The sequence below is a fragment of the Ruditapes philippinarum genome, unplaced genomic scaffold (genome assembly GCF_026571515.1).
Source record: "Ruditapes philippinarum isolate M1 unplaced genomic scaffold, ASM2657151v2 ctg1931_1_1_1_1, whole genome shotgun sequence".
Taxonomy (NCBI): Eukaryota; Metazoa; Mollusca; class Bivalvia; order Venerida; family Veneridae; genus Ruditapes; species Ruditapes philippinarum.
Window position 1 is genome coordinate 74,268 of NW_026865585.1, and position 27,925 is coordinate 102,192.

At 31.9% G+C, this 27,925-nt stretch overlaps 1 protein-coding gene across 1 annotated transcript; it reads right to left on the reverse strand.

The window, feature by feature from the left end:
- Nucleotides 1–488: 488 nt before the first annotated feature.
- LOC132729624 (peroxidase-like protein) lies at nt 489–27,625 on the reverse strand. Its single transcript, XM_060715430.1, has 16 exons — nt 27,554–27,625; nt 15,095–15,246; nt 14,264–14,354; nt 13,624–13,853; nt 12,142–12,318; nt 11,052–11,097; nt 9,863–9,963; nt 9,253–9,326; nt 8,325–8,460; nt 7,718–7,953; nt 6,500–6,756; nt 5,998–6,087; nt 5,451–5,594; nt 4,693–4,862; nt 3,276–3,405; nt 489–1,026 (listed from the first exon to the last, which is right to left on the reverse strand). The coding sequence occupies exons 1-16, from the start codon at nt 27,556–27,558 to the stop codon at nt 954–956; spliced, it is 2,112 nt and encodes a 703-aa protein (XP_060571413.1). The 5' UTR covers nt 27,559–27,625; the 3' UTR covers nt 489–953.
- Nucleotides 27,626–27,925: the final 300 nt, after the last annotated feature.

A 27,925-nucleotide genomic window follows, 5' to 3' on the forward strand; every position in this document is an offset into this window, starting at 1 on the left:
ATCACACAAAAGCAAATTCTGTATAAGCTAAAGAACATTATGAAATTAGAAAATTTGCATGATTCTTTTTGCCATAAAAAGGTTGTCATATGAACCTTCACTCGTTTTCAGGATCGTAAGGTTTGTTGTTGACTTTGTAACAAAGGACTATATAAACTCTAGAACGAATTTTCATAAAGTAAATCTGCCAGCATGGCTTTTTTTTACTATGTAGGTCTGACGAGTTGTCCACACTGTGCATAACAGCTGGACATTATTTGCTTTTGGTTAAAACATATTTATTTAAGCGAGATTGCAAGACAAGTTCTTGCAACTTATATTAATAACTTTCGAGTCCGTTTCTGGAACCAACCAGTACTGGTGTCATATGAAGAAAAATGGCCGTGACCCGAGTAGGGCTCGAACCTATGATCTCTGGGTTGACATGCAGACACCTTTACCACTAAGCCACCGCTCCCCTATTTGCTTTTAAGGAAGAAAGTGAGACAAACCTTTTGATAACTTTAATCGCATTTCAAAATAACCCATATATAACAAACAAACAAAATTGCTAGAATAAAAGCTAATGACTTAGATATGCATGTAGCAACAATATAAACAAGCCATTCTGGCAGTATAAAGATTGGTCCATTATGCCTCAAAAATGAGTTGATATGTATTTTTCAAATGTTTATTTTTTTAGTGTGATCTGGGACATAAGATATCTTATGTCCCAGGTGTGATATAGTTTTTGAAAAACCACTCAAATTACTGTGGCAAATTATCTAAACCATCTTTTGCTTCTGCTCGTGCATGAAACATTCATTTTATCTGTTTGACTGTGATGAATACACATTTCTTTTAACACAAGACCATGGCCTAAAATGTTAAAAATCCTCTCGAAAATGTCGCATTTGTATATGAAGTGTCCAATTTTGTTTTGCAATGTTTATTTGTGACGTCCATCTACTTGTCTATGCGCCTTTCCATAGATTTAAGTCGACACCAACCATATTTTCACATGATACAAGAGGTGAAAATTGATCCCTGTAAAAATAAAAGAAAGAGGAGAGTCACACTGGCCCTAGACCGCTCACCTGAAACCAATTATTTATAAAAAAAAAAAATCATAATTCTGTCGGGCAGTAGCTGATAAGGCCACATGGCTAAGCTCATTTTTTACCCCAGTCACATGATTTACAGAAATTGTATAGAAATCCACAGGGAATTGCAAAATGCCGAAGAAACTCAGTTCAATGTAATGAATTCTCTAAGTAGGTGATTTTTAAAGTTATTTTCGTATATACAAGAAGTACGTATAAAAGTACCTAAATATGGGACGTCTTTGGTCACAGGGACATGAGTCAAATATTAAACTTGTAGAGGCTCACTAGGCAATGTAACAAGCCGAATATCCACACTATTGGCATTATAGTTTGACATAGGTGGGCATGAGTGTAGTTTCCTATATAAGTCTATATAAACTTTCTCAAGCTTCCTACTCAATCCGTGTCAATAATTATGTAAATGAAATGTTTATAAATAAAATATTGTTTGAACACAACTAAGTGACCCCAGGTCCGGGCAAAATATTTATACCTATGGCAGAAAATTGCACAAGATGCAAACCTCCAAGTATGTATGGTTGGGGCATTGAAGATTCAAAGGAGATTTTCGAGACATACTCGCCTACAAGACTATGTAAACTAAGTGACTCTAAGGTTATAACCATTTTTGAGCCCCTGATTATGATTTAGTTACCTTTGTTGGTAATATCGCAAGCTGAACCTACATGACGAATATCGTGTCATGAATATCGTACGAGTACTATGCGTTACGGTTTTAATAGAGCAAAAATTTTATGGTATAAGTGTATTAACTTTGTGTCACATTTCGATCCCATTGTCATGATATATATGAGCCGCGTCACGACAAAACCAACATAATGGGTTTGCGACCAGCATTGATCCAGACCAGCCTGCGCATCCGCGCACTCTGATGAGGATCCATGCTGTTTGCTTACCAACTCTATTACAAGTAGAGAAATTGATAGCGAACAGCATGGATCCTGATCAGACTGCGCGGATGCGCAGGCTGGTCTGGATCCATGCTGGTCGCAAACCCGTTATGTTGGTTTTGTCATGACGCGGCTCATATAAAGTTTGGAACACCACAAGATGCTGCTGCTACCTGCCAAATATTTTGGCCCTTGGTATGATTTAGTTTCTAAGAAGAAGATATTCAAGATTTCGTTTTTAAAGTGTTTTTTTTTTTTTTGCCCCTATGCCATGACTGGTCATAGGCTAGCTTTATGTTGAATCTTTGGCCGTATGTTGAATTTTAGCTGGTCACCTAAACATCATTCCTGTGAAGTTTGGTAAAAATCAACTAAGTTGTTAGGGAGGAGATGTTGTATTAAAACAATTGTGGATAACAACGGGCAACTTGCCATCACAAAAGCTCACTTCTAAGCACTTAGTGCTCCAGTGAGCTTTAAAGAAGAAACTTTTACGATTAATTAAACAATTACATGGACATAAATGGTCTGAACCATTAATATTTAGAAAAGTGTGTTTTTAAAAACTTGTCAGTATAGATGTAATATTTTTTTTAATTTTAAAGAACACAATTGAGCCGCGTCATGACAAAAGCAACATAATGGGTTTGCGATCAGCATGGATCCAGACCAGCCTGCGCATCCGCGCAGTCTGATCAGGATCCATGCTGTTCGCTTACAAACTCTATAACAAGTAGAAACAGCATGGATCCTGATCAGACTGCGCGGGTGCGCAGGCTGGTCTGGATCCATGCTGGTCGCAAACCCAATATGTTGGTTTTGTCGTGACGCGGCTCATTTAATGAAATTGTTGCAGACTCGGTCTTATCAGAGACGTTAAAATACATATGTATTTATTTATATGTCTCTGTCTTATAAGATGGGTGCGATAATAAAAATCTAGATTCCTAAATCTAGCCTGAAAATTATATATGTTAAGTATATAGAAAAACATCTTAATAAATCTCGTTTTTTATGCAAAAACTTGATGCTCTACAATGTACGGAGAAATACATCATTTCAAGATGACGGCTGTAAATGTCAACAAGGGCAATAACTTTTGTCGTCACAAAAAGTTTGTTTAAAATGTTGAAATCCTTTTTGTTAGATAAAAGTGAAAATTTGATAAAATTTTGTAATTATATGGAGAAAAAGAGATATCAAATTATTCAGCAGCCATTTTTAGAAAAAAAATAGCCCTCATGTAACTGTTCTTATCCAATGAAAATGCGAGTTTTACCTATGACATGATCCACGCCTTCCATCATTTCGGTCTATCCTAAGGAACATATTTTCTTGAATTTTTGTCGCCTTTGAATTTAAGCAAAACAACGTCGACATGCGAACTTTCTTTATTTCATTTAGCTGAGCTGAAATAAAAACAGCAATAACGCATTAACCCTTAACGATCCTGTAACACAATTTTTTCATGGTTTTATGTCATAAATATGATGCTCAAATTAAGATTTGTCAATATTGTAAGTTCCAATAAGCATTATTTATAAAGATATTACCCAATTTAACATTTCATGTAAATAAAGGGAGGTAATTAGAAATTTATTTTCTATAAATTCTATGCCAAAGTTTCAATAAGAAATGAATGCATGTAATTTATTGATTAAAAATAATGTGACTGTACAAATATTTGCAGTACACATTTTACATATTCTTCGATGTTTGAAAATTGTTTTTTTTTTGCATAATTATATACATATATAATTTTTTGCAAGTATGGTATACACACAGTAACAATATCAATCACAAAACATACAGGATCTTTAAAGATTGTATAGATGAAAATTATGTTATTTATTTAAAAGTGAACGTAACTAGAATGGAATCTTTTCTTGGTGTTGTTTTGCGTATGTTTTGGGATTATGTATTGTTAGCTTTAAGCAGTGCTTGATATTGTCAATGCGTGTGTGTATCAACCCGCCAGGCTCCATCGATCCAAGCCTTGCTCAAGCAATAACATTGTACGTTTTTCTGACTTTTATGCAGGTTTAAACACGTTTTGATCATATATCGGTGATCGATTCTCCTTACTGGTTTTCCTGGTTCACAAGCTAGTAATTAACAACTTCCCCGCCAGTGACATATTGCTAATCTCACATGATTTCTGAATAAGCGGGGAGAGATAAATAAATGACCATTATACTCAATGTTACGCCTCATCCGAGGATTGAACCAGAGACCCCTGGATTACTAACCCGATGCTCTCCCTATTGTACTTAGCGACAAGACAACATTGTTTGTTTGCCGGTCACGGATAATGGTTAGTCCATTAAAAGGACTATAAAGATACCCGTAAAAAGAACTTCAGTGTTACAAATGTAAGCTATCGGTTTGCTTCACACAGGACCTTTACACTCAATGATTTCATTCGCATATGCTCACAACAATGCGACATTAGAGTATACTCGTTTTTTTCACTGATTTAGTTTTGTTCAAATATATGTAATTATTGACTATCATTCAGCTTACGATAAGCAGTCACCTGCATAGAAACGGGCTTGAAAACACAAACAACCGGACGGACGGACGTACATGCTTGGGTTTATACCGTAGGAAAAGACAAGGCCTTCCCGCCGCTGGAGATTATCCAGTTGAAAAGGTTAACACATACAGTGTTTCTTAAAGTTTAAAGAACCACAAACCTTCACTAAAACTTATTTCAACGTCATTCCTCTCGTAAAAGAACTTATCTCCATTTTTAAGCCTCTGAAACTGTGTTGCCAATAGACACTGGGTTGTGGGACCGACCTGACTTCCTGGAGCTGGTCTTTCGCTTACCAAGCCGGTGAAAAGGTCAATATCATCAATGCAACTGAAAAAGACATACCAAGCGTAGTAAGGTTCTTCCGGTAGAAATGGCTCTTGGAAAAGACGAGTGCCGAACCATGTGGAAAATATCCACCAAAATAATGTGTAAATGACAGATTGATTTATAACTACATTCACAGGGTCCGAAGGCATAACAGACGTGATGTGACGTGTCATTAGACATAAATATACATGTTTTTGCTATAACATGTTAAAACAACAAATCCAGCAAAAAAACAAACAAACAAAGCAAAACAAAATGCAAGCGTCATAAATGTATATGTGCGTAAAATGTCATAAAAGAATGCATTTGCGTTAAAAATACACTAATTTATGCATTTGTGTTGAAAATGTTTTTTTTTTAAAGTTGCTGGTTGTTATTTGTTGTGTTGTGTTTCTTTTTATTTCTTTTTTTTCGAGGGGGGGGGGGGTGTCGAGGAAAATAAAACATGATCCCGAAATAAACATGATGTAGACGCACATGTATCTGACTCAAACGTCGTCCATGTTTTACTTGTATGTGTGTGTATAGTTTTTGTTTTGTTATTTTGCGACAAACGATGTACATATATTTTTTAAGTTTTTCACTCACTCTTTATATGCCTCTTTGAGCAGTTTTGCGACTTCCGGCGAATGGTCAACAAGTCCACCAGTGTTAGTGTCAAATGTGGTTGCCTTTGGTAACCCGCAGAATTCACGGTAATCATTGTAACCTGGAAGTCCGTGATCTCGCCCTCTGTCACGTGATTATGTGTGTAAAGAAAAATGCATAATAATTAATGAACTATATTCAGTTAAAAGAGTTTGACCGATCAAACTGAAATTAAAGTGAACATTTATATGATGAATAATAATATTATTTGTAGAACATTTTTTAATCTTTTTAATCTGCTATGAAATATATGTAACGTCGGATCGCATCTCTCGCACTTTCCAATAACTTCCATATATAATTATTTATGTCTGATACTAAGTGCATTCAACGTAATTATTTATTGTAATTTACAATTCACTTTAATGAAAGAAATTGTCATTAAAAATCTCGAAATTGCTAAGGCTGTTTTATAGGAAGTCTAATACCCATTATTTTGTAAACGGCTTCAAGAATGAACATGGTTTACGTAACTTAATGAAGATACCTTTGAATATTCATTGCTGGCAGATCTATTGCGTCCGTGACGTCATTTTCATTTAGGAAGAGGTTATTACGTACACTGTCTTCAAATTTTCTGAAATTTTATAATTCTATAATAAAATAACAATACACACACAATTACAACAAAGCCGGTGTTATTCAAGCCGGTGTTACTCTCAAAAGTCAATTGCAACCCGGTCAACACTGCAGTCTGGAATAGTCTAAGTATCTCTAAATGTAAGTTAAACCCAACGACAACATAAAACAAGGAAGGCACCTAAAACATATGATTTTTATCCGGAAATCCGTATGTTATAAAGAATAAATGTCGTTAAACATTTTCAAAAATGTCTTTAAGATCCTTTCTTCGACTGTCAAGCTATAGAGACATCATACGACCCACTACAGTTTCCGTGTGACATATGACCTCGTAAACTCAGAGGAAAAACATTCTGACAATTATAATATTCAGTTACTTATATTTAACTTTGGAAATTCGCACAAACCTGTCAAATCGTGGGCACGAGGCGTCTGCCATTCCCATGAGCATATAATCAATCGCTAACTTTTCATAATCATGGTATAACTGTGGCTTAAAAAAGTGTTTTTTCAAATCTTCTCTCTGCTTACGACGGAAATCGAAGTCCACAAGGGTAAAGCTATCGGGTATCAGGGAATGTCCGAACCGAAATGCGGCCGTTGAGAATGCATTGAAGACTGTCGCGTCCGTGTTAGGGAAGTACGTATCGTGGAACCCCTGTGGCTGAAACAAATATGAAAGTCCGCCATTAATTCTTGAACAATCGGTAGTTTTTGTAACTTTCCGTAAGAACAAGTAAGTTGTCGGTTTGACAAATCTTGACACTCACCATTTTCAATACATAAATAGACGCTTTGGTAGAATTCATTCGGCATAGTGATCAGAAGATTATATAAAAAAAATGCAAGCATTTAGCATTGGACTGAACGTATAAATTTGAAGTCAATTACAAATAATTAATGCATTGTTAAACAAAAGAAAGCCGAGCCATGTACCGAAGTTTGATACGTAAATTTGCAGGGTCCATGCCTTCACTGTCAGCTATTCAGTCAGTAAATATTTTGAAAATTTCCAAAACAAATGAAAGGTTTTGCCTAGAATGAAAGATAGGCAACTCTATTAATGATAATTAATGTAGCAAGGGTTAATGCCAATGCCAGTATAAACATTGATTTTGTTTAAATTATTTGATAAAATGGCCATTAACTTGAAAATCGAGTGGATCTAAAAAAAATGGAAATTAAGCGTTATCGCCTTAACGCCAATATATATATGTTAATAAAATAATTCTATTTGTTAAAATAACTGAAACGTAAAAAACAAGGGCATTTATAAAGCTAAACTGTTCTATATAGAGCTTCCTTATAAAGTTCTTTCACACACAAGGAAGATCCTAAGAACCGGTTTATGTTGACTGTTGGCCTTTCTTCATGACATATTTTTATTTAATACAGTTCAAATCACAATAAATATTGAAAAACGGAAATAAGATTGTGGCATTTTAAATACAGGTGGTCGGACAGATGGTCATTGGAAATGGTTTTTGTATTTTCTGATCGCAGATCAGGAAATACAATGCTGACATTCAATATCTGGAACGGCGCTTCCCGGCAAACCTAACAACACAAAGTAGTTCTCAAAACAGCTTATTTAAAGATGCACTGGTTGTTAAGATAACACAAACCTTAACATCGATTTTGTATTCTTTCATAATAGATAGGCCTATAGTTGCTGGCAGGTATTCATTGTACACGATATGCTGCCATTGACCAATGTTTATTTTTCTTGCGGTCTGGAACACCTTTTCCGGGCTCCAAGTTGGATTCAGGCGAGCAAGTTCGTCTGCCAGCCGGTTGTGCTCTCTGTGAATGATGGTGTGGAGCGAGGCAAGGACTGGAGTTTCGTTGGTTCTTGGATCACCTGTTGTACATGGTTATATTTCATAAATAATGTTCTTACCAAGGTTTTTGAAGAAATAAAATGTCGTGGTATTTCATTCGCCCGGGGGTAGAGGTGTTTACTAGCCCGAAATTGTTATTTCAAACACGAAGTGATATATGTTCCGATATGGCACAGACTAATTTATTTCAATTATAACATTTTTGCTTAAGGAGCACTAAAAATACACCTGAATGACGAATTAAAAAACATCTACAGGAACAAACTTAGTAAATGTCAGTCCATGAAACAACTAATAAGTAAATCCTATAAATAAATCTTTAGATACACATTTATGTATAGTTATCCATGTAGGGGTTTACATAAAGTAAATAATGGATATGTCATGTTACCTGATACTGGACAATAGAACTTGGGAGGAAAGTCTGTGACTTTTGGTTCACAAAGATTATCGGCATTGATGCCAGTTAGTGTTTCATCTGGCAAGGCGTCTCCGTAATTGTGTAATGTCCCTGTTAAAAACAGTAATAAGTCAATTCAATGTGCTTAACCTTTACTCTGATGGAACAAAAAGTGATAAGCTTTTGCCAAAACTAAATAACTTAGAAAAAATCGCATGATAAAAATTCCTCGATCGTACGAACGTTGAAAAGACATGGCCTATAATGTAGGTCATTCTGCACATACACGCTGTGTAAACAAGTCTCTCAATACAGTTGACTGACTATTCTTAGCTTCTTATTTTGATATTCCTGAAACAACGATATAATGAGAAGTCCATCTGAAATAATCCGAGGGAAATTAAAAGGCTTAAAGCAGCAAAGGTATAGCTTCTTCACGTGTATCTAAATAAAACGTTGATGGTAAAATACCTGACCGTTATTAATTCTGATGAATTTATCATCATCATCATCAATATAATCATCGTCGTCGTCATCGTCGTTATCATCATCATCATCATCGTTATCATAACTTTATACTGTAATATTGTTTCAACTTGAAATCAAAGACCTAAACAGCAGTCGTGCTACCTACCCCAATGTCAGGGTAGTCCAAAAAAGATAGTGAGTTGAATATATGTTATACCTAATAGCGCGGAACCCGAATCATAGTAGTTACCGCAGTTCAAACCCATTTTTAATGTTGTAGATATCTTTAAGATTCGTTCCATTACATAATAGCTACTATTGTTATAGTTAGTGAGGGCTCACCGTATATCCTGTATATTGGCAATAATGTTCCGCACTCATGGTCCGGCTATAATATAAAATCGAATATATACACCCTTTTACCATTGTATTTCTACAACTCTCAAGCTACTCTGATTTCTTGAACTACATACGACATTGAAAGGTCAAGGTAGGACGACTGCATGTTTAGCTGTTGTCGAACACCTGTACAAAAAACATTTTCAATTTTGTTAGTTAAGCAATTCACTCAGAACATAGCATTTCCTCCTAACGAAGGGCATGGTGATTTTGTGATAATATTATCGTATCATTAAACATGTATTCTATGAATAAGTTTATAGTGTCTATAATAATCCGTCAACTACATGTATATACAGTCTTTATATATACAGCTGTGTATTAAAGGCCCATTAAGCCGCAAAAATGCACATTTCTTAGAAGCTTTTTATTTTTAGATTCCTACTAAAGTTTCAAAATTAAAAAAAACTTGTTGGCTATTTAGCCGAAGCATTTTTTGTACTTTTGCTTCGTCAAAATTCATAAGTATTTGTATGGAAGTGAAATTTCCCCTTTCTTTATATTTTATAATTTTGTAATGTGATAAGCAACGTGATAAGCATCAACACATTTCAAAACACACGAATGCACATTCTAACAAATATTACTGAAGCTAAATATGTTTTAATAGAAAAAAATGGCAGTAATTAACTAGGCTTAAACCAGCCGCCAAAAATATTTACCATTACAGTCGTGTTGCCCAACTGATCTTGAAAACGGCATACAAGTTCTTGGACTAAATCTCTTATCGTCTGCTGGGATAGAAATCGGATGACACTCCTTACTGTAAAATTTTAATGACTTTAACATAAAATTATAGATATTATTCATTATGATTAATATTCCTAGTGACAGTATCATATTAAAACAACAACAACAGGACAGTTTCGTGTTTAGAATTTAGTATTTATCATGTGAGCACAATCTGATTAAAATCAGCTCTAAATAAACATAAAGCCGACAGGTAAACTGGCAAAACAATCTTGCCCATAAATTTTGACTATTATTTCAAGTTAATTTGTTATAAATTACTTCAAATTTGTTTTCTAACAAACATCAACAATTTGTTTAACCCCAAAAGATAACGGTATGTGATACTTCTTCCAATGCTTGTTTGATAGCATGGCTTAAAACAACTTTCTCGGGAAATACAAATTATTAAGAAAGCGAAACATATACGGTCGTCAGAAGAAATAAGTAGATTTGAACTTTTGTCAGATTGCAGGTGAGCATTACTTGAACTGTCATCTGTTGGTCAAAGTAAAAACGGTAAAATGGAGAAATTTGGCGACTGGATAGTTTATGTCGATGGCTGTAAATCACTTGCAGCCCACACTGACCATTGAGTCACGATGTTTGTTTGTTTTTTCATCTCTGTAATTTACGCATGATTTTATCACATTGGTGCTTGAGCTACCTAACCGCCTTTCCTGCATAACTCACCAGTAATTAACAATTCTGCAAGTGATAGTCTGTCTACCAATCCGACCATAATTTATGAATCAGCGGTGAGACACAAACAACCATTACACTCAATGATCTCGTCCAAGGAATAAACTAGCGTATCCATTGGGTAAGGTGGGCGGACCAATCGCAACTTTTCGGCGCTTTCCGTCAATCTTCGGATAAGATTTTATTTGATTGTAGGCTGTGGGCGAACTAGAGGCACTGAATTCTTCAATGTGAGGAGGCTATTTAATAAGCTTACAATCTTTTGGTAAGTGATTGTACATAATTTCTTAACTGTCCCTGAAATAAGAATCATCTTCATAAAGAGTTAAATGTCGAAAATTTGCCGCCATAAGTGTTATTCGGTTTTCGTTATGAATAAGAGCCTGACACCAATAAACCGTAGAAGGGAAGTATACATACTCGTTCTTGTTGACACCACAACAGTCCAAATTTTTTCCAGTCTCATCTGAAACAAAACGAAAAGAAAAGTTGAAAAATAGTATAACGGTGTTTCATGAATATAAAGTTATTTTTCATATAGTCAACAGAACAGAGAACGCCGCCCCAAATATTTCAAACCACGCCAATGTCTTTGGCCGATGAAGTGACCCCTTTTAATATTGATCTCCACCTCTAGTAATTATTTGTGATCCCTTTTTTCTGAAACGTATGCATATTTCGATTTCCTTTATTTTGATCAAAATATATCACAGTCTTGTATCATAGCATTTTCTTGACAGAAACTGATCTTCATTGATTAAAGGCCCATTAAGCCTTAAATACTACCATTTATTAAATCAAAGGCTTTTTATTTTGATGCCCTGTTCACCGGTGCCCTGTTACAAATTTCATACCACTTGTCCCTCACCACAGTAGGTTCGAATTCCGACAGGGACTTTGGATTCTTTCATGTGAGGAAGCTACACATGGTCGGTGGTTCTACACATGTGTCCGTTCGTGTCTGAAATAATGCACGGAATGACACCTGTGGTCTTCCTCCACCAGTAAAGCTGGATCGTCGCAATATGACATATACTGTGTCGAGTGACGTAAAACCCAATAAACAAACAAATTCCATATAGTTAATCGTTGGCCGTATCGCTGTACTATCCTTTACGCTTGTGTATTTTGGGGAATCAATACAGTAATACTGATTTGGGATGTTTTAATGGGAGACAAAATATTAATACTTTGTTTACATTTTGATACCTTTATCACAAATCATTTCATATTCAGCAATATTTTCTTCAGGTGATAAGTATCTCACATAAATGTATAAAGGATTACTTTAAATTACTTTAATCATAGCGCTCGGGCGCTGTGGTGCAGTCATTAAAATGTTTGACAAATCATGTGTTGTAAGTCCTACCCAATCACGTACTCAGCGAAGCAAAGGGGCACCACTGTGTCGGAGTTTGGAAATAATGCGGCGCTTGAATGTTTGCAAGATAGTCGCAAAATGTTATTCTGTCTGCAAGTGACATCTATACATATAATTATATGTACTTGCCTTTTATCACTGGTGTGCGATCCATATCGTGGGCCAGAAATTGCCCAAATGTCATGATAAATTGGGACCGTTTCATGTCAATATCGCTTGTCTCCCCTGCCGCGTGAACGATGTTACTTATCTCTCGAGCACTTGGCAAAGTTCCACTGCACCCTTTGCTTTTCGGCTCGTCCTTTCCTGGAGTTAATATATACAGGCAGTTAACAGATCCTGTAACTCAATTTTTTTATGGTTTTATGGTTTTATATCATAAATATGATACTCACTTGAAGATTTATCAATACTGTAAGTTCCATAAAGCATTATTTGTAAAGATATTTCTAAAATTTACATTTCATGTAAATAAAAGGAGGTAATTAGAAAATAAATTTCGATAAAATCTAAGCCAAATTGTTCAATAACAAATGAATGTATATATCTAAAGGATTAATTATTATGCGTATAAGCATTTGCAGTACATATTTAACATATTTTTGGATGTTTGGAAATTGTTTTAGAAGAAGAATTTTATACAGATATAAAATTCCACCTAAGTGTTGTAACACCGTTAATTAATTACAACATACAGGATCTTTAAGGAACTCCACTGAGGTTTAGTGACATGACATGATTTTTTTAGATGTGTGTACAATTTGATGAAGATCTAGACCAATAACTTGTTGTACAAATTTTCAGGGCATACTTTATCTCATTTTTCCAGAATGATTATTCTAATTGCAAACAAAATTCTCAAAAATGCATATATTTTAAACGCTTTTAAATCAAATCAGGCTAAGAATATCGCCGAAAAAAAATCTACTTTCAATTTAATTCAGGGTATATTTTTTGATTTTCGTTCGCATGTATTTTTTATTTGCCCCAGTTGATGTACTCCCTATTTTCAGATGTCATTTTTTTATCGCAGAGATCTTTTAAGTAAAAGAATGTAAAAGCCTTGCAAAAAGATAAATGGGGAAACGTTGTATACGAGGTCAGTAATATAAAGGAATCTTCAAGTGAAAACATTCATATTATTTCAGGTATTTGAAATAAATAGAACATGCTCACTCTGTAACCAGCAAACAACAGGCGATGTATTTCGTAGCTATTTTACTCATTAAAGACACAAGTATATCAGTAATTATTATTCAAGGTTTACTAGTATTTTAAATTTTCAGGCTTTAATGTGAGTACAGAAATACTTTATTTAGTCTAGCAGTGTTTGCTAAAGTAATTATGCTGCAATTTCACTAAGTCATCTTCCTTGTTTACTTATTTACTTCTATGCCATGTTTGTATTATTACTAGTATTTGTTGAATTGTTTGTTTATTCACTCATATGCCCTTAAGGGCCATGAGTTTTTGTTCATAAATAAAAAAATACGCAAGCTTTGACATTGTCTGTATTTCTAGAATCTTCTAAACTATTTTAGATGAAATAGTTATTCTATTGCCTTTATTTACATTTAAATAAATGAAAATAATAATGCTATAAATTGATACCGTCGTTGTATTGACTGTTTAACAATCTGCTCTGAACTCTGTTAGACATCCCCCAAGATGGATGTTCCACATTGTTGCACGAGCCGTCCATTGTTCTATATATAGCTTCCTCGGAGCATTCGAGTTTATCCTCGGTGCAATCCGGAACCGTTTCAAACCGTTTTGACCGGTTTTGTTTTACTGACAAATAAAGACAGCCTTTGACCTTTCCAAGGCACTCTTCACTTGCACTGGTAAAATATTTTGTGTTAAAATGTTTGATATACAAAATGCATCAACAATAATTGGAAAACAAACAAAAATATTGGTTCCTTTGTATATTATATTCTTAGTACGCACTCTGAGATAATTAATGTCAAAATTTGTTTTATTGAAAGGACTGGACGGTCAACATCATTAGTGGAAAATTTGAATCGATGAATATCGACGATATATTGATATATCGTATTCAAAAGCTTGTACATATGAATATATGTAATAAACTGATCTCATGGTTTATGCAAGCAAGTTTCATACATCGCAAACACAGAATACCAAAACAAAAGAAAGTATTTTTCTTGCTATCATATCTTACAGACCTCTGAAAAGTATTTATTTATTTATTTATTTATTTATTCATGTCAGTTTCGAAATTAATTACTTGATAAATCCAGCAATAAAATTGCATCTTCTCGAAGCCATTCCTTCATCCGAAACTTTGGTCTTTTGGCTAAATTTTAACACAGCTTCTTCTGAAATAGTCATTTGAAAATAATGTGTTGATTTTTAAGTTAAGCTTTCAGAAGAGAGAAAAACACATTCTAATTTTACAATAATTCGCAAACAAATTTAAACATTATATTTCGACTCATTGAAAACATAAACAAAATTGCTTTGCTTAATATCAACGTTCGCAAACAATGATATCGATGCATTCATATCAATACTCGACGTCTACAAAATGGAGCACTGGCCTTTTAGTTAAGCTTTTGACCTTTTACTAATCACAAGGACCATGGGTTCAAGCCCTACTCGGGACACAACCATACATGTATTTCCTCACACGAAACCAGGGCATGATTATTTCAAGAGAAAGTCGTAACAACGGTATGACATAAGTTTCAAGAACTTGATAATTGTTTGAGGACATATATGCTGATTAATAAACAACAGTAAGGAAATTAATTTTCCTTATATGTTAGCGATTTTAGTCAAATGTTCCAGAAAAAAAACTAGAAAGTATTTCTCATAAAGTTCTTCTGTTATTCAGTTAAACATGGGTAAGTTTCTACCATTTAGATAAAATAAGCTAATGATATAGAATGTGATAAACAAATTAAATTTATAATTCGTTTGTTGGATTTTAAGTTGCACGGACACTATGTCGGTGATATGGTCATATTTTCCAGCTGTACTGGTGAAGGAAGACTTTGCCATAATAGATGAAACAGTAAGCGACATAAAACACTTTGATATTGATAACTACAATTACCTTTATAAAACTGATCATTTGCTCTCGTTATTAACTCCTGGCATTCGTCAGACGAATGTAATACCGGAAACGAAATTAGACCGAAGCAGACGGTAAAAATTACTGGAACCGAGGGAGTCCAAATGTTGCAAATGGTCCGCATATTTCGACACCTGGAACACATAGTGAAACAAGTGAGAAAATTCGTTTACTGTTAACAAATTAAATTGTTATTTGTTATGCTCTTGGTTTGCAGAGGCTTATTGCAGACTTGCTTAAGTTATGGACATTTATTATGTTCTATAATGTTCAAGTATTAACGTGACTCTATTTGACTTTTTTTCTCATAATTTTCACTTGTCGGTCCTTTCATTAAGACAAAGCTCTAGGCTGGTTCAGTCTTGTAATTCAGGTATAAGTAAGTTTATGTGTTTTGTACGCCTACTATGCTAATGGAAAACACACAAAAGAATTATCAAAAAGAACAAAAGTAAAATGATTAGGATATCATAAATGTAAGCTATCTTTTATCAAATTGCCATTCGAAAATAGCTTAGAATGAACCTATAAAAGTCAATCTATCCATTATTATTGATTTATTTTAGCTAGAACAAAATGTTTTTAAGCAATTGTGCATTATCCTTTTTCCAAAGCAACTCAAAAGAAAACTTCTCGATTTGGTAAATTTTAATTGTTTTAAATAAAGAATGTTTCATTTTAACAAATATAATTTCGATTTTTATTTTTATAAAGGTTATTTAAGGTATTGAATCCATGGCAAATTCAATTTAAATTCCTTATTATTTCCTTAATGGTGTGCAGACTTTTTAATGTGGCAATATGCTCATTCAAAGTTTAAATGGTCAGTGAACAGGTAAAATGACATTTAGCTATAGCTGTGTTTAATCATATACTTTATACTATGAAAAAAAATCAATTATCCATGTGACCAACGGACAAAAAATTTAATATAGTTCAAGATGTATCTGTTACGGTCAATTCTTAAAAGAGTGGGCAGCCTTTATATGATATAGGTCGTTTTTATATTGTTTTATCTTTTTCATTATCAATTATTGCTCATTTACCATTTCAATATTCAGTCTTTTGAAATAAATTACTAATTCAATTCAATATGACAGCGAAAACAAATGAGCATAATGTCACTTAAATGACAGTTACAACATTGTTTTAAATCATAACTACGTAGACCCATATATGTGAGATAGCCAGCCCTTCTGCACTTTTACACATCTGTTATTATGGATATGTTTTTTGCTCTGTTATTCAATTGTCAAATATTTTGCAAATATATTGCATACATGCATGTAATGGCATTACAACAATTTATAGCTTTGTAACTATGTCATGTATGTGTTTGATGCCCTGTCAATATAGATACCTAGATATAAAACCCTAACCCTGTTGGAATCAAAAGTAATTTTGAGTAGCCTTTGAAACCAGCATAAAGCTAGGCTAGTTTGCACACATCACTCTCGGTAGCTGCTCTTTGTATGTTGATATTGAAATCACTTTAAGCGGCCTTCAGCTTTTCTAAAGGTTAACTTGTTTTAAAAATCGTTTTTATATGATTGTCAAATTATAAGAATAAAGGTGTAAAGTGAAAGTTGTCGTCGGTAAAATACATAAACAAGGAAACCCCCGATACCTCTAATCTACCTGTCTCTTCTTTATATGTAAATAAGTCAAACTTAGAAACGAACGTCACTGCCCGCTATAAATAGATCTCGTACGTGGCGCTGTGTTGATGCACTATATCTAGGTAATGTTACTGAAATACTTCGTTTGAAATTGCACCGAATTATTTTTAACAAAACAAACAAATAAACAAAAACTACTGAAGGCCGCTTTGAGCATGCAGTGGAAAATTCTATGAAATTTATACAAAAAAATCTTGACAACATTACATTAAGAAGAAGGTTTTTTTTCTAATAAATGACTCGAATTTCAATCTGGAAAAGACATCAAACTAATTACATTTCTCTCTCGTCAAACATTTTACACATATTTCATAATGATCCTAATCACTTATTTTATAATGGACTTGACATGCAGTCAACATTAACATGTTTTCAATTTTCTTTTACAAAAAAAAAACAAACTCAATTTATATATTATCTAGACTTGATCCTTTACTCGAATGGAAAGAGAGTCTGGGCATTCATGATTCTAATCGCCTGACAGATCTACCGCCATACAAAATTTCCTCATTAACGTGCCAAGAACCAATTTAAATATCAAACATTTTCATTGAATAATGAAAGCAACCAACAAGTTATAGTGTAAATGAATAGAATACAAAAAGCACATGTAATGAAACGAAAGATAACACATTCACAAATGACCAAGTATTCATTTAATCACATTACAGATCCTGTACCTCAAACTTTTTATGGTTTTATATCATACATTTTGTGCTCAAATGAAGATTTATCAATATTGTAAGTTCCAAAAAGCATAATTTGTAAAAATATTACCGAATTTACATTTCATGTTAATAAAGGAAGGTAATTCGAAATTTATTTTCTGTAAAGTCTACTAAGCCAAATTGTTCAATAAAAAATGAATGCATATATTTCAATGATTACATATATAATGGGATTAAACATTTGCAGGATATATATTTAACATATTCTTAGATATTTGAAAATTGTTTTAGAAGAATAATTCTATACATATATAAAATTTCACTTCAGTGTTGTTACATCCTTAAGTACAACATATAGGGTCTGTAAGTATTGAAAAGGCTGGTTCGGACGTGAGAGATGTTACACTTCACCTTAATTTAGATATAGAAGATGAATATCATTTTATATTATAAGCAGGTTAAATTCGGAATAAAGAAAAAAAGTACATAAAGGACATTTACATCAAAAGACCATTTGTTTATAAATGTATCAAACTTTTGAATTCTTGTGATAAAACTGAGCTCGTACAATTATCACTGTTCATCAAAAATGCTCTTGCTTTAAGAAATTCAGTATTAACTGTAGAAAGACTACTCTGATACTTGTTCTATCTCCTTACACATGATAAATTGTAAATCTCATGTAAAGGCTCAATCAAACCGAGGGTGCGATTTTCATGTAATTTTGTTGTGTTCAGTCCTTCCGAAGGATATTCCTTTTTCCAGACTTTTCATATAAAAACTAAATACAATTATCATAATTTAGTGAAGCATATTTTCCTTAAACTTAATTTCAAAACATTTTACACATTAATATAAAGGATGTAAATAAATTTGACCGTAATTCATTGCAAGTTTTTTTTGCATCATTAACCCAGCACCGAAAGTTATTGGTATTTGCCACCGGTATAGAGCCAAGTGAGCCTGCACGTCCGTGCAGTTTAAATTTGGTCTGGTACTTTACTACAGGTCAATTTGAATTTTGATATTGAAACCCATTGATTTGACTGTTTCAACATCCGAAGCAAGGAAATCCATTTCGCAAATTTAAGTCCGAGTCACCTGCATCAATAAATATTTTACTTCTCATCTCACTTGGAACAAGACATGGCACTTTATTACAAAAGATTTCATATGAGTAAAACGTCAAATTATCTATAATAATTATTTACTTTATATCATCACATATGTAAACATGACGACACGCGAATAAAGTAAGAATTCATTTCCCTGCTGTAGCTATGCATTGTTGTGCTTTGGAAGATTCTTTCGGAAGCTGCTATGGCAAAAAATACATAATAGGAACATATTTTTCAACGCAAAAACTATGCCACGTATGTTCGATAGTTATGAAAAACATGGAAAACAATATCAAAACATATATACGCGTTACTTTGGTACTCCATGGTATCTGTCTGATGTCTTTCTCTTTTTTTTTGCGAAACAGTCATTCGAATTATTGCACTATTTTAGAACATTTTACATGTAGCATTTAATGTTCAGACGTCATTACAACTTGAGAATGTAGCAATATGATTTATTTCATCAATGAAATATATTTTATATATCATTTTATAAATACAGGATATTGAATGAGTGCAAGTTCAATACTGAATTTATTGAACGAGTTCAATAGTGTTAATTTCTAACACATGAATCATCTTATTGTCATTATCAATATGAAACTATTATATTCGATCATAAATCTTTTAGAGTTTAAAAACAGACATGTCTACTTGGTACGTACCAGTTTAGCAACCTTTTATCTGATAACGTTTAAACTTTTTAAATTTTCATAAAACGTGTGGGGTAAACATTTTGAAGTGAGTGAAAGGGCTATAATCATAAAATCTTATTATGTTGATATAATTAAAGTGTAAAGGGAATGAAATTAGTAACAAAAAAATCAAATATGTTAAGATATGTCTCGTACCGGTAGTAAGATTAAAAATAAAATACGTAATTAAACTTTATTAGATAAGCTTTTTGAAATTCAAATAAAAAAGATGAAGCTCTCATTTAATTGAGTATACATGTATGTGGTATGTGTACTGAAATTATGATCCGTGATCTTGGTTTGCAGAGGCTTATTGCAGACTTACATAAGTTATGAACATTTAATGTATATTGTTTAAGTAATAACGTGACTCTATTTGACTATTGTTCTCATAATTTTCACTTGTCGGTCCTTCCATAAATACAAAGCTCTAGGCTGGTTCAGTCTTGTACTTCAGGTATAAGAAAGTTTATGTGTTTTGTACGCCTATCATGCTAAGGAAAACACACAAACGAATTATCAAAAAGAACAAAAGTAAAATTATCAGGATATCATAAATGTAAGCTATCTTTTATCAAATTGCTATTCTAACATATCTTAGAATGAACCTATTAAAGTCAATCTATCTATTATTATTGATTTATTTTAGCTAGAACAAAATGTTTTTAAGCCAATGGCATTGTCCATTTCCCAAAGTAACCCAAAAGAACACTTTTCAGTTTGATAAAATTTAACTGGATTTTAAAAAGGATGTTGCATTTTAACTGATATACTTTCATTTTTTTTAAAAAGATCATTTAAGGCATTGCGTCCATGGCAAATTCATTTCGTTTTCATTTTTATTTCCTAAATGGTCTGCAGACTCGTTTATTTAATGTGGCATTAATTATAAGTTTAAATGGTCAGCGAACACGTAAAACTACATTTTGCTATACGTAACTGTGTTCAATTATATATTTTACTATGAAAAAATCAATTAACCATAAGACCAACGGACGTTTCAACTAATATATTTTAGAATGTATCCGTAACGGTCAATTCTTTAAAAAAAAAGAGTGGGCAGCCTTTTAATAATATAGGTCGTTTTTATATTTTTAAATTATAAATAATTAGTCATTCGCTATTGCAATTGTTAATCTTTTGAAATCAATTACTAATTAAATTCAATGTGAGCGAAAGAAATGAGCATAATGTTAAAGTTATAACATTGATTTACAACTGCGTTGAACCTTATATGTGAGATTGTCAGCCCATCTGCACTTTTGTACTTTGTTGTTATGGATATGGTTTTTTTTTTTTTTTTTTTTTTGTTTTGTTTTTTTTTTCTCTGTTTTTCAATTGACAAATATCTTGCAAAGATATTGCATACATGCATGTAATGACATTACAGCAATTTTTTGCTTTGTAAATATGTCATGTCTGTGTGCCATGCTCTGTCAATATAGATACATAAATATAAAACCCTAGCCCTGCTGGGTTTAGCCTTTGAAACCAGAATAAAGCTAGACTAGTTTGCATACATCTCTCTCGGTAGCTGTTCTTTGTATGCTGATATTGAAATCACTTAAAGCGGCCTTCAGCTTTTCTAAAGATAAAATATGATATTTTAAGATAAATCGTTTCATATAATTGTCAAATCATAATTGTAAAATGAAAGTTGGCGTCGATAAAATACATAAACAATAGGGAAATCCCCGATACTTCTTATCTGTCTGTCTGTCTAATCGCATGACAGATCTACCGCCATACAAAATTTCCTCATAAACGTGTCAAGAACCAATTTAAATACCAAATATTTTCTTTGAATAATGAAAGCAAGCAAGAATTTATAGTGTCAGTGAAAAGAATACACAACCACATGTAAACCATCACATGAAACGAAAGAAATAAACTTTTTCAATGATCAATCATTCATTTCATCACACCAGGTGTTGAAGATTGAATGATGCTTAGTCTGATTGGGGCGTGAGAGATGTTACACTTTACCTTTATTTAGATATAGAGGATGAATATCATTTTATATGTATATGCAGCTTTTATTCAGAAATAAGAAAAACGCTTCATATCAATGAATTGCAACTTTTTTTAATTGCCTGAGTATTGTACATGGGGTTATCGTATTATAGATTTGCAATGTTATGACATAATATGTCTTCTTTAATTCTTGATATGTATATTATTAAATATTAAGTGAATTAATTTATTGCCATTATCAGTTTAAAACTTTATATTAGATCATACTTTAAAACAGACATGTCTACTTGGTACGTACCATTTGTGCAACCTTTCATCTGACCTGATCATGTTTAAACTTTTTAAATTTTCATAAAACGTGTGGGGTAAAACATTTGGAAGTGAGTGAAATGGGCCATAATCTTAAAATTTTATTATGTATATATAATTAAAGTGTAAAGAGAAATGCAATTAGTAACAAAAAATCAAATTTGTTGAGACATTTCCGTACTGATTGTAAGATTTACCAAAAAAAATACAACAATCTCATCTTAATTAGCTAAGCTTTTTAAAATTCAAATAAAAAAAGAAATGAAGTTCTCGTTTTAATTGAGTATATGTGGTATGTGTACTGAAATTATGATCCGTGAAACAGAAAAAAAAGAATATAAACAATCTTCTATCAGTATTATCTGATTTTACAACAATTTTGTGCAACTTGTACAAGGAAGAAAAAAAAAGATATTTTATGATTTTTTTATTTTTAAAAAGTATTTTTCCACTCATGCAATGCTGGCATATCCGTTTAGATTTACCTACATTAATTGACTAAGCGAATAAAAATTTTACGATCTTTTGAAAATATACGTAACCTTGCATCAAAATAAACCACCCGAAACCATCTACAGTAGATATGAGCTAGTTAGATAATAATGATAGATAGATACTTTATAAACTTAAACTTATACAAGTTTTTCGTTTTAACAAATAATAAATAATACAAATTAACAATCACATAACAATGGCATATATAGAAATATTGAAAATATTTCATTAATATTTTGCCCTAAAACTTTTTTTTGTTTTTGACAAAAGCTCCTTTTAGATATTAAATATCATTTATACAATTTTCATTTACAAATATTTTACCAAATATACATGCATAATAAGTATTGTAACATAACGGGATAATGACAGAGTTATGAAGATATTTAATTGATCTGTAAGATATGTTTTTATACTTATTTCTAAAAGATAATTTGAAGAACGTATATAAGATGGCATTCTATTCCAAGTCTTTTTACAATAGTTTGTGCGTGTTTGGGTATAATTATGTCATTACGTGACCACCAAAGTTCTTTCAGTATATCTTGATTTGTGATGTTTTGTTTAAACTAATCCTTGCAGCTCTTATTTGTATTTTACCTATTTTATTCAAATACCTTAAATTTCCTTTGCTTCACACAGTACAGCAATTATGTAAATTCGACATTATATATGCATTACAAAATAACTGTTTAATTTCATCTGTCAAAAAGTAAGATATACACCTCAATAATGCTATTTTTGAGTTAATTTTTGAACTAAGTGCTTCTATTTGGTAATTCCGTGACAAGTTATTATCAATATAAACACCTAATAATTTTTGAATTAATTTTTTACATTTTCTATTTTTGTTTTGCTTTTGTTTGTTTGTTTGTTTCATTGTACGCCTTTTCCCAACAGTATCTCAGTCATATAGGCAGGTAGTTTCTGGAGAGTTACACCAGTACTAGACTATCTTCCTCCGCGCTAAACTACCAAAGCACCTCCCGGGGATCGAACCCACGCCAGAGAGGTAACTGGATTAGAAGTCATCGACTCTAACCCCTCGACCACGGAGGCAGTTTTTAGTTTGCAATACATATGCAATAAATATAGTAAGTTCATTACAATAATTACTTTTTGTTTCGTACATAATATCATGCATTTTGTTTTATTTGGTTGGATTAACATAATTATTGTTTAAATTGCACCATTTATCTATGGCATCCAAATTTTGTTAAAGTTTACTTTCTGTTACATTCAAATCATGATCAGACACATATATGGTAGAATCGTCAGCATAAAGATCTATATTACCATTTGTAGTAGCTAGAGCAATATCATTTATGTATAATAAGAATAACATGGGGCCCAGAATAGATCACTGAGGGATTCAGAAGTTACAAGCCTGCTATTGGACATGGTACGTCCAATCTTAACAACTTGCGTTATTTTTGTCAGATAAGATTTGAAAAGATGGACACTTTTATCTGAAAAATGATAAAGTTTTAACTTATGCAATTAAAATTCATGGTGGACAAGATCAAATACTTTTCATAGATCTAAGAAATACACTAAATATAATAGGTAAACATTTTCTTCGGGCAATAACTAGTGTAAATGTAGAAAACAATGATGTATGGGTATGGGTATTTTTTGTCCACATATCATTATGAAAGATGATGACTTATAATTTTTATTAACCTTTTCATTTTGAAAAATTAGAGAAATATAGCAGTTTTCTAGTTTCAAGGACATATAGATCACATGACAGTTAATAATTTTTCATCGATAGATTAAAAATGTCTTCTTACATATTGCAAATAGAGAGGTTGGTAGATGGACATACAGAACACCGGTCGATTAAAGAAAATGTGCTCGTATATGTAATATGTTAGAAGACGAATATTATTTTATTTTTGGATGTTGTTCCTTGTGCACTGATTTAAGGGAAATATGTATACCTAAAAGATATTCGAAACATTCAAACATGGTTAAATTTGTTGAATTGTTAACAATAGAAAATGACTGTGAAAATTGTAAGGAAACTTGGAATTTATGTATTTCAGTGTAATGTTTTGTACGGAAGGACTTATGCATAGATACAATTATGTGCATACAGACTATTATGGATTTGTTTTTGTTGTTATTGTTGTTGTTGTTGTTTTTGCTACTATCGATTATTTTTAAGATTACATTATTATTAAATGAGAAGTATCATTATTTTAATAGATGTAATAAAACGAAATATTTACCATGCATCCATAAAAATTGGTCTTGAATTACCAATAGCTCAATATGGGCGTCTTTACCGACAGAATTACTGAGACGGATTTAAATTATCAAATATGTATGAAGATATCAATAAGATCTGCGTATTGCATCCGTAAGGCGTGAATGTATGTATATATGTGTTTATGTATATTAAAAAACTATATTTGTTAGCAATATTTCTGTTCGAACTTCTTCGAATATTGATGTTTTAGGAGCAGCTATGTTTGTTTTTGTTCGCCATTTATACTATGCTTGTAATTCCATCATGGGCATCTTGTATGTGACGATAACACGAAATGTTTTACAATATTTTTCACATCTTCTTATTTTATCATAATTATATATCTAAGAGCATTAGCAGTAAATTAATGAATACGTAAATCAATGCCAAAAATACAGACCAAATGTCGTTTGGGAGATTCATCAAGAACAAATTGAATCAAACTTCAAGCTAAAATTTAAAGACACATTATTCATCAGAAACAAATGAAAAAGCAAACATAAGTTTTAAAACGTTGAAATGGTTTTAGACCATGTTAGATGCTTGTTTCCTTGAGAATGTAGTGCTAAACGTAAAATTATTTTTCATAAGAGTAGCAAAATGTAAACAAAGCAGTTTTTTTTCTTCCATACTAAATACTGAATCATAATAACTATACAGTCTATACAAACTGCCAAGAAGCAACTGAAGAAAATGAAGGTTTAGGTAATTGGACCAATAAGTAACTTTTTGGTCGCTATAAACTTAGGCCATAAACTATATAGCCTAAGGGCTTGATGGGCCATTGATATTTTGAACCTAGAAATCAACGATCGTCATATGCAATTAGAAACCTCAACAAATGGAGACACTTTCAACTAAGTATTAGTATAATTATTCATCAATTTAATTTAATAAATAATGATAAATATATTAAATATAAAATCAATTGCTGGCTTGGGACGACCATCATGATAATAAATAGGCAAAATTAATGTTTACAAACTTTTTGGTTGTCTGTCATTAGTATATCATTAAAAATGAAAGGTTTAATAAATACTTAACTTTTTATATGATATTTTATTTGCTTAAAATGATAGTGTTTGCATCTTCTTTAAGACAAGTGTCCCAAAAATATAATTTCATAACCATTTTATTTATACATTATTTAACTTAAAATGTACTTACTAGTATTAGGAACAACAAATATGCTTTTATCTTTTAATTTGCACTTATATTACCATTACATCGTTTGTTAGGCCAAATGTTTTTCTTTTCTTTTCTCGAAAAAAAAAGTTTGAAAAGAAAAAAAAAGCTTAAGATCAATGCACAAAATATATTCGTGAAAATTACGTACTAGTTTAATTAATATAATTATTGAATATAGTCACGAGAGGTATGAAATATCTTGTAAGTCGTTCATATGAACATAAATTATTACATTTTCAGATTAAATTATTGCATGATTATCCGTTATAATTCAGTATTGTACTCAACACTGAATAATAACCTCAATATATATATTTAATATACGCATAAGTAATTGTTAAAGTACGTAAAAAAGTTATGCATAGTATTTACAGACACGGCGAGAGAGCGTAGGGATCGATGTTTTTAAAAGGCCACTCTGGTCTGTAGATACTATGAAGACTAATTTTGAGTGCTGTAAATATCTTACATACATACCTTTGTGTTTCTTTTTCTAAAAAGACATGAATTCTTATTCAGCGCATTTATTAATATTGATTACAATTTTCAATTCAAATTCAATTCAATATTTACATGTTCATAGCCAATACATTGTTATACTGCAAACATTTTTTTTCTTACAAAAATCAACAATTTGTTTAACTTCAACGGATACTGGTATTTTAATATATACTTCTTCTAATGTCTATCTGTAAAAACCGGTTTGATTGCATGGCCAAAAATAGCTTCTCGGAAAATCCGAATTATAGAGAAGGCGAAACATGTACGGTCGACATCAGATCTACATAGAAGAAATAAGTAGATCTGAACTTTAGCGAGATTGAATATAAAGCACCTTATAACAAATAGACTTCCTAGTCAACACAAAATAGAAGGATTTCCCGAAGAAATCATAAAAAAGAAAGTCGTTTGTCTGAATAACAGTACACAATGTGTCGTAGATTTAATAGGGGAAAAAAGAAGAAAAAAAGGTTTGCGTCACACTTGTGTTGTTTCAATGTAACTTTACAGTTGATAAAGTTTGCGTCTGTAGTGTCAAATTTCTTTTTCGAATTTAGTTTGTTAAATGTTTATAATGATAAACAAACACTGCCTATAACACTTAATGTTTATTTACTAGATATAGTTCAGCAAGTCTTATTACATGTATGAAACTATATTCAGTAAGCTTAACACTACATGCACTATGTCAATGATTGCACTGTCTTTCAAAATTTAGGGCTAAATTTGAAAGCTTGGCCTTCAAATGATATCTAAAAAATATAGTAGTACAATATTACGTATAAACTTATTGATACTTTCCAATAAACCAGAATTGTTTACTTCGTAAAGCGCAAGATAACGTTTGTTTTTTAATGTAAAATAAAATTGATTGATATTTTATTTATAATTTATATTTCAAATTTAAATTTTGAAATACAATATCAAATTTAAATTTTGAAATACAATAACTGTCTTACCTTATGATTTAATGTTTATATTCCAGCAGATCTATTTTAACTGGTTAATAATATTAATGAATGCACGACTTATATCATTGTATATCTTATTATATAACAGCTGATGTGTATCATAGAGCACGGTGTAATTATAGGTACATCCTGCTCTGATTTATAAATAGCAATTTAAAGACGTGAACTTCGTACCATTATTGGACTGATAGAAGGGATCTTTTTTTATTTCGTCCGTATTTCTTCTATTGTAAACATTAGCCTTTGTAATATCATCTGTGGATTTAAACAAACCTTCACTGAATATACATATATCATTTTATCATACTTCCTCTTTTTATCATGATAAACTTAACATTGATTCGACTCAACAAAACTGTTTTGGTAAAGGAAGGTATAGTTCAAAATAATTAGGTTAACTTTGGCTTTAAAAACTTTGTACAGTGATTGTGTTCCTTTTTTACAAATGTAAGTAATATTATGGCAAGATTATTATTTTTGGCGCGAAAATGTTTCGTTCAACTATTACTTGTCTTGATTTAACTGAGTTATTGCAAATATAATTATCATTTATGTAATACATTCAGTTAAATATATGGACACTTACCTCATTCGTTCTTAAACATGCTATTCTTTTACATCCAAACTGACGATTGGTAGCGTATATTTTAATCATTTTCGTTTAAAACATATCACGTGACACACTATAATTACAATGCATTGGAATAGGAAAAAAACAAGCAAGAAAACCCAAAACGGTAATTAGTCTTGCGTTAGCCTGTTCATGGCAGAGATAAATTGAAATTAAACACGTAATAAATAATCATTAAAAAAGAAAAACACACTATACCAATGACTACACTGTCTTTCAAACTGTAGGGCTAATTTGATATGATATTTAATAGATAAATGTAGTATTATATTACATATGCATCAAGCTATTCAAAAGATTTCTTTTCAAATATCTGCAATTGTTTAA